This window comes from Salvelinus namaycush, chromosome 36, assembly GCF_016432855.1.
Source record: "Salvelinus namaycush isolate Seneca chromosome 36, SaNama_1.0, whole genome shotgun sequence".
NCBI classification, from domain to species: Eukaryota; Metazoa; Chordata; class Actinopteri; order Salmoniformes; family Salmonidae; genus Salvelinus; species Salvelinus namaycush.
The window spans coordinates 18687506-18701366 of record NC_052342.1 but is presented as its reverse complement, the minus strand read 5'-3'; the positions used below and the strand labels follow the sequence as shown (position 1 = coordinate 18701366).

General features: G+C 40.8%; 1 protein-coding gene across 1 annotated transcript; it reads right to left on the bottom strand.

Moving 5' to 3' along the window:
• Nucleotides 1–989: 989 nt before the first annotated feature.
• LOC120030293 (E3 ubiquitin/ISG15 ligase TRIM25-like) lies at nucleotides 990–5312 on the bottom strand. Its single transcript, XM_038975630.1, has 7 exons — nucleotides 5172–5312; nucleotides 4652–4837; nucleotides 4164–4382; nucleotides 3170–3265; nucleotides 1645–1878; nucleotides 1348–1370; nucleotides 990–1143 (listed from the first exon to the last, which is right to left on the bottom strand). The coding sequence occupies exons 1-7, from the start codon at nucleotides 5310–5312 to the stop codon at nucleotides 990–992; spliced, it is 1053 nt and encodes a 350-aa protein (XP_038831558.1).
• Nucleotides 5313–13861: the final 8549 nt, after the last annotated feature.

The window sequence follows — 13861 nt, the reverse complement described above, 5'->3', positions numbered from 1 at the left end:
TCCGTGCTGCCTCCTCATATCGCCGCCTCTCTGCTTTCGCTGCCTCCAGCTCAGCTTTGGGACGGCGATATTCTCCTGGTTGAGCCCAGGGTCCTTTTCCATCCAGCTCGTCCTCCCAAGTCCAGTATTCCTGTGTATTCCACTGCTCGAACAAACGCTGCTTGGTTCTGGATTGGTGGGTGGTTCTGTAACGGTATTCCTCCTCCTCTTCATCCGAAGAGGAGGAGCATGGATTGAACCAAGGCGCAGCGTTGTGATATGCCATGATTAATTTATTAAACAAGACGTAAAGACGAAAACACGAACTTCACTTGAAAATATACAAAACAACAAACGGAGTAGACAGACCTGAACATACGAACTTACATATAACACGAAGAACGCACGAACAGGAAAAATGACTACATAAAACGAACGAACGAACGAAACAAACCGAAAACAGTCCCGTATGGTGCAACATAGACACAGACACAGGAGACAACCACCCACGACAAACAATGTGAAAGCACCTACCTTAATATGATTCTCAATCAGAGGAGATGAAAACCACCTGCCTCTAATTGAGAACCATATTAGGTACCCATTAACCAACATAGAAACAGAAAACATAGACTGCCCACCCAAACTCACGTCCTGACCAACTAACACATACAAAACTAACAGAAAACAGGTCAGGAACGTGACAGCACTTTTCGCACCAAAGTACATTCATCTCTAGGAGACAGAACGCGTCTCCTTCCTGAGTGTTTATACTAGCGTACTATTGTTGTACAAACTATAGTTTGTTAACAAGAAATTTGTGGAGTGGTTGAAAAACTAGTTTTAATGACTCCAACCTAAGTGCATGTAAACTTCCGACTTCAACTGTACATACATATGTGAACATGATACATTATCATTTCTGTGTGCCTGTGCCCACAAATTCAAAAGGTATTCAAATTATTCAACACACTCTAGTTCCCTCTACCTTTGTCACACACACCAGTCTGTTACTTACAGAGCTCGTTGATGAGGTGAGAGACGTGAGAGTGTACTTCAGTGAGGAAGTCTTCCTGTTTAGCCTCCATGGACTCGGCCAGGCCGTCTGAGTCCACGCAAGCGCATTCTGGGTGGAACAGAGGCTTCTTCAACTGCCTGCAGAAACTGGGACAAACACACACAAACACACTCGCATTAGCAAAGGCACATCACCCATAGACAGGTGGAGAGAGAAAGACACGCATTACAAATGAAATGTCACCCATAGACAAAGCTCACACACACACACACGCACAAACACACTGCAAATGGCGCAACACCCATAGACAGTTGGACACACACACACACACACACACACACCCCACTTACTTTTTGCTTGATGACTTGTACGCCTAAACAGCAAATCAGAGAAGCAAAGAATAACATCATTCATTATTTTTTTTTATTTTTTTTTTGGGGGGGGGGTAGATCAGCTTTACTATTGCAGGGGTTGTGGCTTCCATCAATGTAATTTTCTGCATCTTTTCCATCCCCATCAAAAAAATAATAACATTTAGTTAATGAAAATAAAACAATAAAGCTACTTAGGAACAGCAGGACGGTTTTAAAAAGAATGTTAAAGGCACATCCATTTGTCCATGTATATCAATTAATCCGCACACTGACCTCCAGGAAGCAGAAGGGGTCGTTCTCCTGGGCGAGGGTCTGGATGCCACTGTGGACATCCTGCAGACGGGACTGGTCCTGGACCGCCTTGGCTATGTTCTGCTGGATGCTGGGGCCACACTCGACCCCGTGGGAGCAGGAACAGTCCCTGAGGGAGGTGAGGAAGCCCTCCAGGTGGACCTGTAACACCTCCCCCAAGGCTGTGACCCGCTGGTCTGAGTCCTCCAGGAACCTCTGCACATAGAGAGGGGGAGGGTTGAGAGGTAGGTGTGTGTTTAACCAAAAACTAACTAATCAGTGATCAAAAGTTGACTCATCTTCAGACATGAAAATGGATTATAAATATATATTTTTTAATACAACAAATTGAAATATACAGCTCTGTAAACAATACAAATACATGACATCTTACATTATGGAAAGGAGTGCTGATCAAGGATCAGGTGCGAACACCTGTCCATAATCATGTTCATTACAATCTTAAATGCAAAACTGATCCTAGATAGGGTCACAAGTCATGATGGCAGTCAAATTCCATGTGACAGTTTAGTCACTGTAATTAGGCTTCTCCAAACTCTGTTGTTGCTGATGTTCATTAGTAGCCTACTAAACTTGCCAACTGCCTGAACTGCCTGAAAATGAACCACGTGAAAAGCGTCTTCCATTTGCTATTTAAGAGCATAGATGACATGTATTCTTCCCGCTGCCCCTGTTTCGAGACAGGTGCATGATAATGGTCCATTCTAAATCAAAACTAATTTCACACTTATATGATTTAGTATATGTAAATCATATACTAAAACATTAGTATACATTTTTTGGGGGGGCATTACGGCCACACAAAGAGGATGCCGCAGGGAAATTCGGGGCATTATCAAGTGCTTGTTAAATTGTGAATGAGAGACTGATTAAGTGTGTACAGCCTGAGCAATAAACAAAGCAGAGCTCATGCCTTTGATGCGACTTAGAATGTATTAAAAATCAAAACATATAGCCCAATGTTTGTAGAACAACTAAAGTTGCATAAATAACTCTAAATGAAGCATATAGGAGGAACGGTTTCTTTGTTAACCGCTCAACACAGAATAGCCCCATGTGCGCACTCCTATTTTATTCAGCTATGTTCAACTGTATTTTTCACACTATAAAATAATGCCACGGAATTCTAAACAAATCTTGTCTGCTAAATGAACTAGTGTAGCCCACAGCCATATGGCATAGCCAGATCACGGCCTAACATAAAGACAACTCAGATTATGCTCTTCTGTTCTTCTGAAATAGACTTCATTTTCTTCATATAATTTTTCTTTAGACTAAAATAAATAATGGATTTATTGTGATGGTGTAGGCTATATTAACTTTTTATGTAGATGTTCCAAAGTTCTGCATCATTGGCTTATAGGCTATGCGTGGAAGCCAAGAGATGGGAAATGTGTTTATGTTAATTAACGGTCAATTAACGTGAGACCGGCAGTTATTTGTGTGACAATCACCGGCTGCCCTCATTCTAGATCAGCAATATCACCTTGTTCAGTCGTTCTTGTTCCTTCTGCTCCTGGAGATTTTTCTCTGCTTTGTTCAGCTTCCTGTCCACCTTCTGTAGCTGGTTCTCCAGAGAGCCCTGAGAACAGAGAGGGAGAGTGGGAGAAAGGGAGAAAGGGAGCAAAACAGAGGGAGAGAAACAGAGGGAGAGAGTGGGTTTGAGGGAGGGAAGAGAGATTACATTCACTATGACAACAAGACTATAGTGAGGGTAAATGGTGAACTCAACTGGAAATGTCTCCCTTTTTCACATTGGTTCAGACAAGTCACTTCAGGAAGCAGCTTGAACAATTCATTCAAACAGTGAGATCACATCATGTTTTGTCACAGTCCCGAATGGCACCCTATTCCCATTATAGTGCATTACTTTTGACCAGAGCCCTATGGGATCTCTCTTCCCACTATTTAGGTTATAGGGTGACATTTGGGACTCACTCATTGTCTCTCATTCGCTCAACCATGTCAGACAACAGCAGTGACAATGACATTCACCTGTGTTCTAGACTCATCAATTGCCATTCTGTGGAGGCCTCGTCTAGAGTATAGAGGTGTGTTCTTTGTGTGTGTACCTTTTGTTTGATCGAAAGTGATAGGGAGTACATACTTCTTGTGTGCGAGTGTGTTCTAAGTGAGGGTCTTTCATTTTTAGAGTGCTTCATTTAGTCCTGTACATCCCCCTCCTGACCAGTAGACCAACAAACAGAGACCTCTTAACTCTACCACTCTTCCATAACGATATATAACCTAAACCAGGGGTGCAATTTTGGTTTTAGAAGTGGGGGTATGCAGTCAGGTAAACACTCCAACACGCTCAGAGGCGTCCGCATGGTCCTAAAGCACACATTTGCCTCAGACAAAAATGTGTGGGGTGGGGGCATGTCACCCCTGTCCCCAGTGAAAGTTGTGCCCGTGACTTAAACACACAGTGATTAACCTATTCACTGTTTTATAGGTTTTATAACTTTAGAGCTGTTTACCTTCAGATCCTTCATAGTGTTCTTCAGGGTCTTGATGGTGTGTCCGGCGTGGCCCCCCTCAATGGTACAGGCGTTGCAGACACACACCCGGTCGTCCATGCAGTAGTAGCGGTACATCTCATCGTGTTCGGGACACTTCCTCTTCCTCAGGTCCCCCAGGGGTTCAGTCAGGGGGTGCTCCCTAAACGCAGGAAGCTCCAGGTGGGGCTTCACGTGCTCCTGAAATGGACAAAATGAAGAAAAAGTTCATGTTTGTCTTGACTTACCTGCTGATTGAAAATGTAAAATAAAAACAAAGCTTAAAAATGTAAAAAAGACAGTGTTATGCACATCCAACACTTGAATGTGTTGAGAATACTGGTGCTGTGCAAAAAGAGTGCTTAGATAACGGAATAAGAATATTGGAACATTTCTGCTCCATAGTGCTTTACCATGGGTGAATTTGGAATTATGGATGCTGAAATTATGGATGCCTCCCAGATCTTTACCTGACACATGGACACCTCGCATTTCAGACACGTCTTGACCGCTACCTCTACCACCACTCCAGCCCCAGGTTCCCCTTTCCCCGCCTCGCTAGTGTCCCCTGGAGAGCAGTAGTCACACGGCACAGACACGGGGGTCTTGGCTGTTGTCGGGCTGCCGTCTGGTTGTTGTTGTCTTGACGATACTGCCTGGACATCATAGAGAAATGAAGAGAGGTAGCGTGTTTGTTGGGTGGGGCCTATAGGCTATGAATCAGTAGAGCAGGCTATTGTAGAGATGAATACTCCTTAAACTAAGGTCATCAGAGTGATAGGCCTTAAAATTCATATAAACTTTTCTTTGGTGCTTTTAGCTACCGCTCCACAGCTAATGTGACCAGGGGCCGTGTGTATCAAGCATCTCAGAGTAGGAGTGCTGATCTAGGATCAGGGCCCTCCTGTCCATGTAAAAGGCTAAACTTATCCTAAATCAATACTCCTCCACTGAGACACTTCATGAATACAGCCCCCAGACAGCACATACCCGTCCCCTGCAGCGGAAGTCGTCTGCGATGTTGGCGAGCTTAACGTTCTTCTGGGAGGCCGCGGAAATACACACATCGAAATGTAAATACAAAATGTAAGCAGAAAGAAAAACGGGGTCATAAAAAACAAACAGATTCATCAGTAATAAGGTCCTCAATCAGCTTTCTGAATTTCCCAGAGGCACCAAAACATCAAATGTAAGAACATTTCGAAGATTGTTCCACAAATATGGTTCAAGAAAACGAATAGCTGATTTACCAAGCTAACTCATGAGAGACCAAAGGAATTTCCAGAGTTAGACATCCCTGTGGTAACTCCTATGTCTAAAGTTTAGCAAGGAGGTTAGTAGCCAACAGTGGGACTTTTTGTTAAAAATACTTTATAAATGAAAACATAGCAATGTATCAACCTATATGACATCAAAGAAGGCCAACAAACGTTCTGGTAGAGAATACAATGATGAGTACTACAATTCTTGTCCATAATGTTAAAATGTGCTCTTAACATTCCTATTACATCATAATGACTATGATTTATAAGTTTCCACTATTGTAGAAGTGATGTGAAGATGAAGAGAGGTGGGTTGGGAATGCGAACTTGGCACGTACTGCAGTGTTCTTTCTGTCACACTATTTCCTGGAACATGTACATCTGCCACAAAATAATATGTAAAACATATTTAGTCATAGTAGATGGCTAACCCACTGATCCTGCTTTGTTGTAAACCCCTCAGGTCTAAATTCTGTATGTGTATTTTATACAACAGAATAATTGGTTTGTTCATTTGAATATGTCACAATGGGGGATAATCTTCCAAGTCTATGAAAAACATAGAAAATACAGTATTATAACAAATTGATCAGGGAACCATATTTTGTACCCTTGATATGGCTGTGGAGGAGTCCAGTAAGCTATACAGTCAGGAACTTTCATATTTTCGTTAGAAATACATGTATACCTTAATGCATTTACTGTGATACTGCTGCACAGTCTATATTTACTGTGATACTGCTGCACAGTTTACAGGAAAAAGGAACAAGGCACCATTTACAACCCTCCAACTCGGTTTCATTTACAGTGAAATGTAACTTAAGTTAACAATGACATGTTAATCATCACTTGCATCTAATCTGTCCAGGTCATCCAGTTTACCTTGGGAACCTGGCACAGAGACTAACTACATAGGGAAGAAAACATCAACCTGAACCGGTTTGAATGTGGGTGGCTCAACTGAAATTTGACTATAAAAAGGACACATCATCAAGGGTCAGCCATTGCATTACAGGAACCAAGACAGGTAATAAAATAGCAACCTACGATTATTAACCAGAAAATGCATGCAATACAAAGGTTGTACCTTTAGATTAACCTTATTTCAGATAAAAGTCATTGATTCTCTGAAGTTTTACAGATAATGTAACTGTGATATCATGCGTTCCAGATTCGGCTGGGAAAACATAGAACCGTCTTCAAACAGACAAAGGTAACGACAATGCCTATATTTTCCATTTTGTATTGGTATACATTTGTTTTGCCGAACTTCAGTGCTATAGCGCACTTGAAATGTAAAGGTAATTTGTGGTTGAGCGGACACATGCAGCATTTACTGTGAATGTAGTCTCCACGAACACGGGAACATTGCCTTTAAATTCAAATCATGCTGTAACGCAGAACTTCAGCATGACGGATTGAATTGAGCCATTAGTCAACAACATGCAGAATTATAAGATGATTGATTAACTTTACACTTGAGGTTATTGGCCTATATGGACAGGGCCAAATTTCTAACAGAATCAATGTATTTATTTATTTGAGATGGACAATGCACATCAATGCAAATCAATGAACTTTTCTGTAAATGTTCAAGATTTTTTCAGCTGGCTAGTTTTCAACTGTAGTCCCTGGGGATATATATATATAAACATTTAAGAAAGCTTCCTAAACATTTCACATAAACCCCCCCACAAAAATCCAGTCCTTAGATCATGGGTTCTCAAAGTGGGGTCCGAGGACCCCCAGGAGGTACTGCCTGGGTTCGCGGCCAGATAGCAAGCATATAAAATATTTAAAAACATTTCTCTGCCCAATGACAAAATGTGTAGAATGGCAGGAAATTAGCTTGAAAACGGCAACATTTTCTCCCCAATGGCAAGAGGCAGGCCTTTAAAATGTTCCTTGCCTGGGCCCTAAAACATGGTTCGTCCGGCCATGCTCCTCCAAAGTCATATTAAAACTTCTCGTTAAAAAAGTTTAATTATATGTGAAAAAGAAAATACAAGAAAACAAAAAAACTAATAGAAAAAACAACAAACAAGCCAAAAAGTTAACAAGTATCTACAAACCTGCGACAAAGAACATTTTGTTGTCATTCTAAATATCCTGAATAATGGAAAGGAATATAGCGTTGTGTCTTGCGCAATAACATGTCGGACCGCTTATCTATGTGCTCAGTTGTAGACTCATGTCTAGCTACATTTCTCCAGTCCCATCCCTCAGCAGTTTACCAAAACAGCGGAAAGGTGAACGCTTTGTTGTTCAAACTCCAGGTTGTCCCTTTAATTGTTAAATTCTTAATATATGATGTAACGACAAACACAGCGATTACTGGATGGAAATAAAAGTAGTGTCTCACGATCCTTTACAAATCCATCAAGACAGCAACCATGAGAAAGTGTTTAAAGTTTTAAATAAACTCTTGAATTTGATTGAATGTATTTATGTTCCCCTGTTATATCTTAATGTAATAGCAATACAATGTTCAGATTATCATCAATGACTCACCAACAGCTCTAACAAGTTGTCCACCACAGGACATCCTGTATGCATAACCATGGTAACAATTGAAAGGGAACACTTTGGGGATTATGGGGAAATTATCAGAACAAAGGTGAGAACACAACAGATCACCTGAATCCAAACTTTACACTTTTGACTTTGTGCAGTTTACATTTACTGGTTCGTAGGGTTGGTTCCTGCATGTATCATCAAGTATCAATTTAGTTAAAACATATTTCTCAGAAAGTGATTAGCTCAATTGATAGCGAGTCACCGATTAGATTACTTCCCAATCAAAGTTTTAATAAAAAGTATTCTTGAATTAAGGTCAGAACTCAGCTTCTGAATGTCATGGAGACAAACCAAAATATACATAGTGGTAAGTGCATGGAAGGATTGCCTCATCAATTTCATGTAAAAATTATATGCATTAAAATCCCAGCTTTCTCATTTACAGCTTGTTTCTAGCCTAAAGCGTTTCCCACGGGGGACCAGTATGAACATTTATGCAATCACTACTGTAAGTCGCTCAGGATAAGAGCGTCTGCTAAATGACTGACATGTAAATGTAAAGGCCTCTGAGTTACGCATCGTTATAGATCGCTTTATATAAACAGGATCTTGAACAAGGGGTACGGCATAACCCCTCAATTCATCTTTCAGAACACATTGCATCCTATTGATTTACACAATTCCTCTCACACAGACACCAAATCTGCAAAAGTAACCCACATGGCTGGAAGAATAGGGGCATCTTCTTGTTGCTGAGGCGCTCCTGCATAAAACTTCTGTCAAGTATATCCCATTAATAATTGTAAAGCGGAGACCAAGAACTTGTATAGTATGTTACAGTTCAGCCCCTGCCTTCCAATTTAGTGCTTATCAGTAACCAAATCTGCCATTTTGATCTTGTTTGAGTGTAAAGGGTTAATTAGTAGTAGTACTCAGTGTGTCAGCAACTGTATCAGTTATACTGTGCAGATGAAGGACAAATGGAATATAAACAGTAGTTCTTTATACTGGTCATGTTTATGTATCTAAATCAGTTCAGATAGTACATACAGATATGTACTATTAACCTGTTGGGCTATGTTCCTATTCTTTCCTACCATTTGCATTGAAAACTGAAGCCAAGCTAGCTAAGACCATGTTGAATATCTTGAATGAAAGCTCAACAGTTTTAATGAAACATCAAATACATTTCTAACAAACTCTTAATTTTCATTATAAATGTATATGATGTCAATCAGACATTTCAGCATAGATGAATGCAATATTAAGTAATTACTAATGGACACTTGAATAGCTGGATAGAGTAATACAAAAATGCAATCCTTCTCTTCTCTACAGGATCTATCCACATTCACTTTTATTACAACTCCCGAATCTACAAACTACACAAAACTGGCATAGAAGAAAAACAGGCATCTACATTTTAAGCTGGGATAAAAACATCCTCATGGCCACCAGTAGAACACCAACCCTGCCTAATGCCTATGGTGGTAGAATTCCATACCAATGTGACTCCCTGTCACTTTTGGATGTCTTGTGGGAGAATGAGTTTGAGGGGGACACAATCAACCAAACAGATGCAGCCATGGCAGAGGTAAACTTTTACAAGGGAGCGCCACCTCAATGGCTGAACTTCTACCTGGCTGAACAAGAAGCAGCTGTGGATTCAACCTTCATAAAGAGGGATGGATACCATTCCTTAAAAAGGCTGATTCAAAGTAAGCGAAAAAGTCCTCGCAGCACTGCCATTGTCAAGCTTTTGCACCAGCCAAGCAGTGGGGGATCCACCCTAGCCATGCAGGTGCTCTGGGACCTGAGGAAAAAGCATAGGTGTGCAGTCTTAAAAGAGTCAACGGGGGCAAACAGCACCGCTATCGCCGGCCAAGTAATAACCCTTTTCAAGGCAGGAGATTCACAAAACACTGTGCTCCTCCTGCTTGAGGATGAGAACATGGCGGATTGCCTGATGAGAGAAATTGCAGAGAGAAAGATTACGTCAAAAGTTCCTGTACTCATCATGTTAAACTGTGTGCGTAAGTCTTTTATCGCGGAACAAGACGATCTAACAACCAGAACTTCAGTGATCCTTAGAAGACAGCTCTCTGAAGAAGAGAAAGACAAATTCAGCAATAAGCTAGATGCGATCCGTAAGCGCTATGCAAACCAGCATACCAAGTTCCATGGTTTCAACATAATGTGTGGACATTTTTTCAGTAAAACATACATCCAGGATAGTGTTAAGGCTTGTGTTAATAAACATTTGTTGAAGCCCCAAAACCTGCTCCTTCCATTTTTAGCATTGCTAAATTTCTACGTCCCTGGATCCTACCTTCTAGAGTCTGAATGTGCAGAATTCCCTGATGCAAGGTCTCAAGACTTTGGGAGTGGATTGCACCCTTTCAATGACCTCATAGTCACGTTCTCCGGACAAGAGAAAGACGATAAACGTGTCCGGATGAAGCATCCAATGATTGCTGATCAGTGTGTTAAGTTACTGGCTAAGTTCCGTGTGACCAGGGGTGGCACAACAAGAAACCTCTTGAAGTACTTTTTTAAGGCAGAGGTGCCGCAACATTTGGTGCCCGTCATCAAAGACATGCTAACTAAGAGGGAAATCACAGAAGCACTAGTGGACGAACAGCAGAACGCAGAAGAGGAAACACAGGATCCCTTTTCCAAACTGATTCAAGATATAAAGGAGGAGTATGAAGGATTAGACAAGTGTGAACACATTCTGAAAGAAGCAGTGGATAAATTTGGGACAAATCCTTTTTTCCCTCAAGCTCTAGCACGCCTCTACTACACTGAAATGAAAGACTATGAAAAAGCTGAATATTGGGCTTTAAAGGCTAAAGAGAGGGCTCCCAACAATTCCTTCATCGCAGATACTCTTGGGCAAGTTCACAAGGGCAATTTAAGGAAGAAAATAGGACACACACCGTGTCCATCTACATGTGAGATTTTGGAAATAGCAGGAAAGGCTCTAATCGCTTTCAAAGAAGAGGAGAAGGCTGCAGAAAATGAACTGGAACTAGAATCAACGAATTTCAATGACAGGGGAAGCTTTGGCTATCTACAAGTGGCTAACTATCTTTTTGATGCACTCACAATGCGTGATAATAGGTGGAAAGACATTCTCACAGGGAAAAACAAAACTCCCTACGCAGTTGATGACTTTCCCGGAAGAAAACTCAATAAGTATTTGTGTCTCATTGCACAACTCAAAGACGGAGTGAAGAAAAGGTATGAGTTCTTTGAAAAGTACCTGACTTACTCAAAGCCCAAAATAGGAAAAGAGGAACCAGGGTACTTCCATGATGATGTTATCGGTTGCTACCAGAAATACACTGGAATGATGCCAATCAGCTTTCCTGGACTGCTCTCATGTCTTGATCGAAAGAAAATTGATCCTAACCTGCAGTGGATGGAACAGCACTACAGAACAATCAATGGTGAAAAAAGGTCAGATGCCCAAGCTACTCAAAACTACATTCTTGTCAACATCATCCTGAGCCAAAAGGGAGTAAGACGTGAAACGAGAACCATCCCTCTACAAACCTTACGAGACATGCTAAAGAGATATGTCAGGGAACAACAGATTGACCAACCCACTGAATTTCATCTCTTGGCTCTAATGTTGTTTTGGCCTGAGGGTGGGGCCACCCACGACTTTCCCTATGAACAAACAGTTGATCTCCTGAGAGGGTCCTTTGAGTGGGACCTCAGTAAGTACTTCCGCTTCAGGTACCTTGTTCCATTGTTCCTACTCGGAAAGGGTCAGGGTTTAAGCAGACTGGTCCACAAATCAAGAGTGGATATTCTGATCATGAATAACCTTTCCCCAAAGCAGAAGAACAGAAAACTGGGTAAACTGTGGAGCAGTGGAGAGATATGGGAACTTGAAGCAATCAAGAAATGTCTACTTAGGATCAGAGGGGTGGTCGAACAGTATGAAATATTCCTGAACGTTGCAGACAACAGAATCAAGATTTTCCCAGATCAAATGTCCAGCATTCGGAATCCTGGACCTGTTTCTTTCTTCCTTGGCTTCAACATCGGGGGACCAGTGGCCTTCAACATCAAGTATGAGGCCAAGTGAAACATTAACTTCTGAGAAAATCTCAAAGTCAGTCTTCCATGTTAGACATCCAAACAGTAGAGAGTCTAACCCACTGTATATATTTCAGCATCAACAAAATGGTGTAGAGATCTTTCCTGATTATACTTTGTTTACTTATTATACCTGTAACAAGCATGTGGCAGCATTTTGGTATTGTGAGACCAATGAGTCAAGACAAATTAAATAAAGTATGAGGAAGTTGTGAACAACGTGTTATTGTAATGTCTATGAAATGTTGACATGAATGTGTTTATACTGTATTATGTGATAACTATAGCACATGTAAAGCACTGCATTGAAAAAAAAGAAAAGGGCCAGTAGGTAGCCTAGCTATCTGGAGGGCTGCGGCTTTCAGATCCTGACAACAATTCCCCACTGCTGGGCCCTTGAGCAAGGCCCTAACCCCACTACATAGAAACACTGCACTGCAACTGTGTGTGTGTGTATGAGATGTGTCCTATCTGAGGGAGTTGAGCAATCAGAGGACAAATGTTCACTGCACCTTGAACAATAAAGTTGTATTGGATGTGTAATCAATCACAGCATAGACCCACCATTTGATTTAATGTGTAAAAGAACAATGTACGGTTTGATATGAAAAGCTGAAGTGACACTCATAGTCATGAAGTAAGATACTAATAATATTACCAATAAAAGTAAAGTACTTCTATTAAATAAACCAGTTATTTTGCATACTTTACTCCAATATCTGATGGCCATGGCGCAACAAAACAACACAATTACACAAGTCCATATACAGTGCATTGCAAAAGTATTCAGACCACTTGGATTGTCACATTTTATTGCTAATATTTTATCAATTATTTATTATTTAAAAAAAAATTACACTGACAGATTGTGTAGATTGTTGAACCCCCCCCCCCCCCCCAAAAAAAAAATACGAATCTATTTTTAGTCCACTTTGTAACACAATGTGATGAAATTGAAGGGGTCTGAATACTTTTGCAAGGCACTGTACCACGCATGAATCTGTGGGGAAAACAAAATAATAGCAAATGATAACAGAATAATTATGATCAAATGAAAGTAAAAACAGGAGGATGTTTGGACACTGACTGACAGAACATTTAAATATTACTCCAAGAACTTCTTCCACCAAAGAGTACACATGAACACATGTATTTAGCTTTAATCATTTCAACAGAAAACATTGGCATGCGCAGATGGTGTTATAGTGTATTTGTCTCAAAAGGAGACATTTAGTATGCTAGCTAGTAACTAGACTACAGTATAGTACCATATGATCTGCCTAGGGACAGGAATGCTTCCTGAACATGTGGTTTGACCAGAGGAGTATAATACAAAGTAGGATCAATGCCAGATAACTTTGATAAAACCAGAAATAACTATTTTATCATTCATAAAGAAAGCTAAACTTAGATATGCATTTTTGGTTGTCGAGTTAAGTAGACCATACCCTACCATACATTTCAAGTTTATCTTTACATTTTTTTGTTGTTATTTCAGAATATTTAGGCAAGTTAGCAGGTTAACTCCTTGAGCCTGCATTGTAGTATAGCCCTCTGGACAACTAGGGCCCAGAATCTTTTCCTGGTCAGGAAAAGTACTTAGGGGGAATGTAAATGTCATACTCCTCGAGTACTCCGTAACAAAACCAATTGTAGGAGAAGGTCAGAGTGGAGGGACCAATGGATCCAATGGATTTTGAGAAGGAGGCACAGAGAGAGGACGCAAGGAATATGGAACTGAGAATCTCACATGGTGTTCTATAATATTATCAGTGTATGAGTACACCGAGG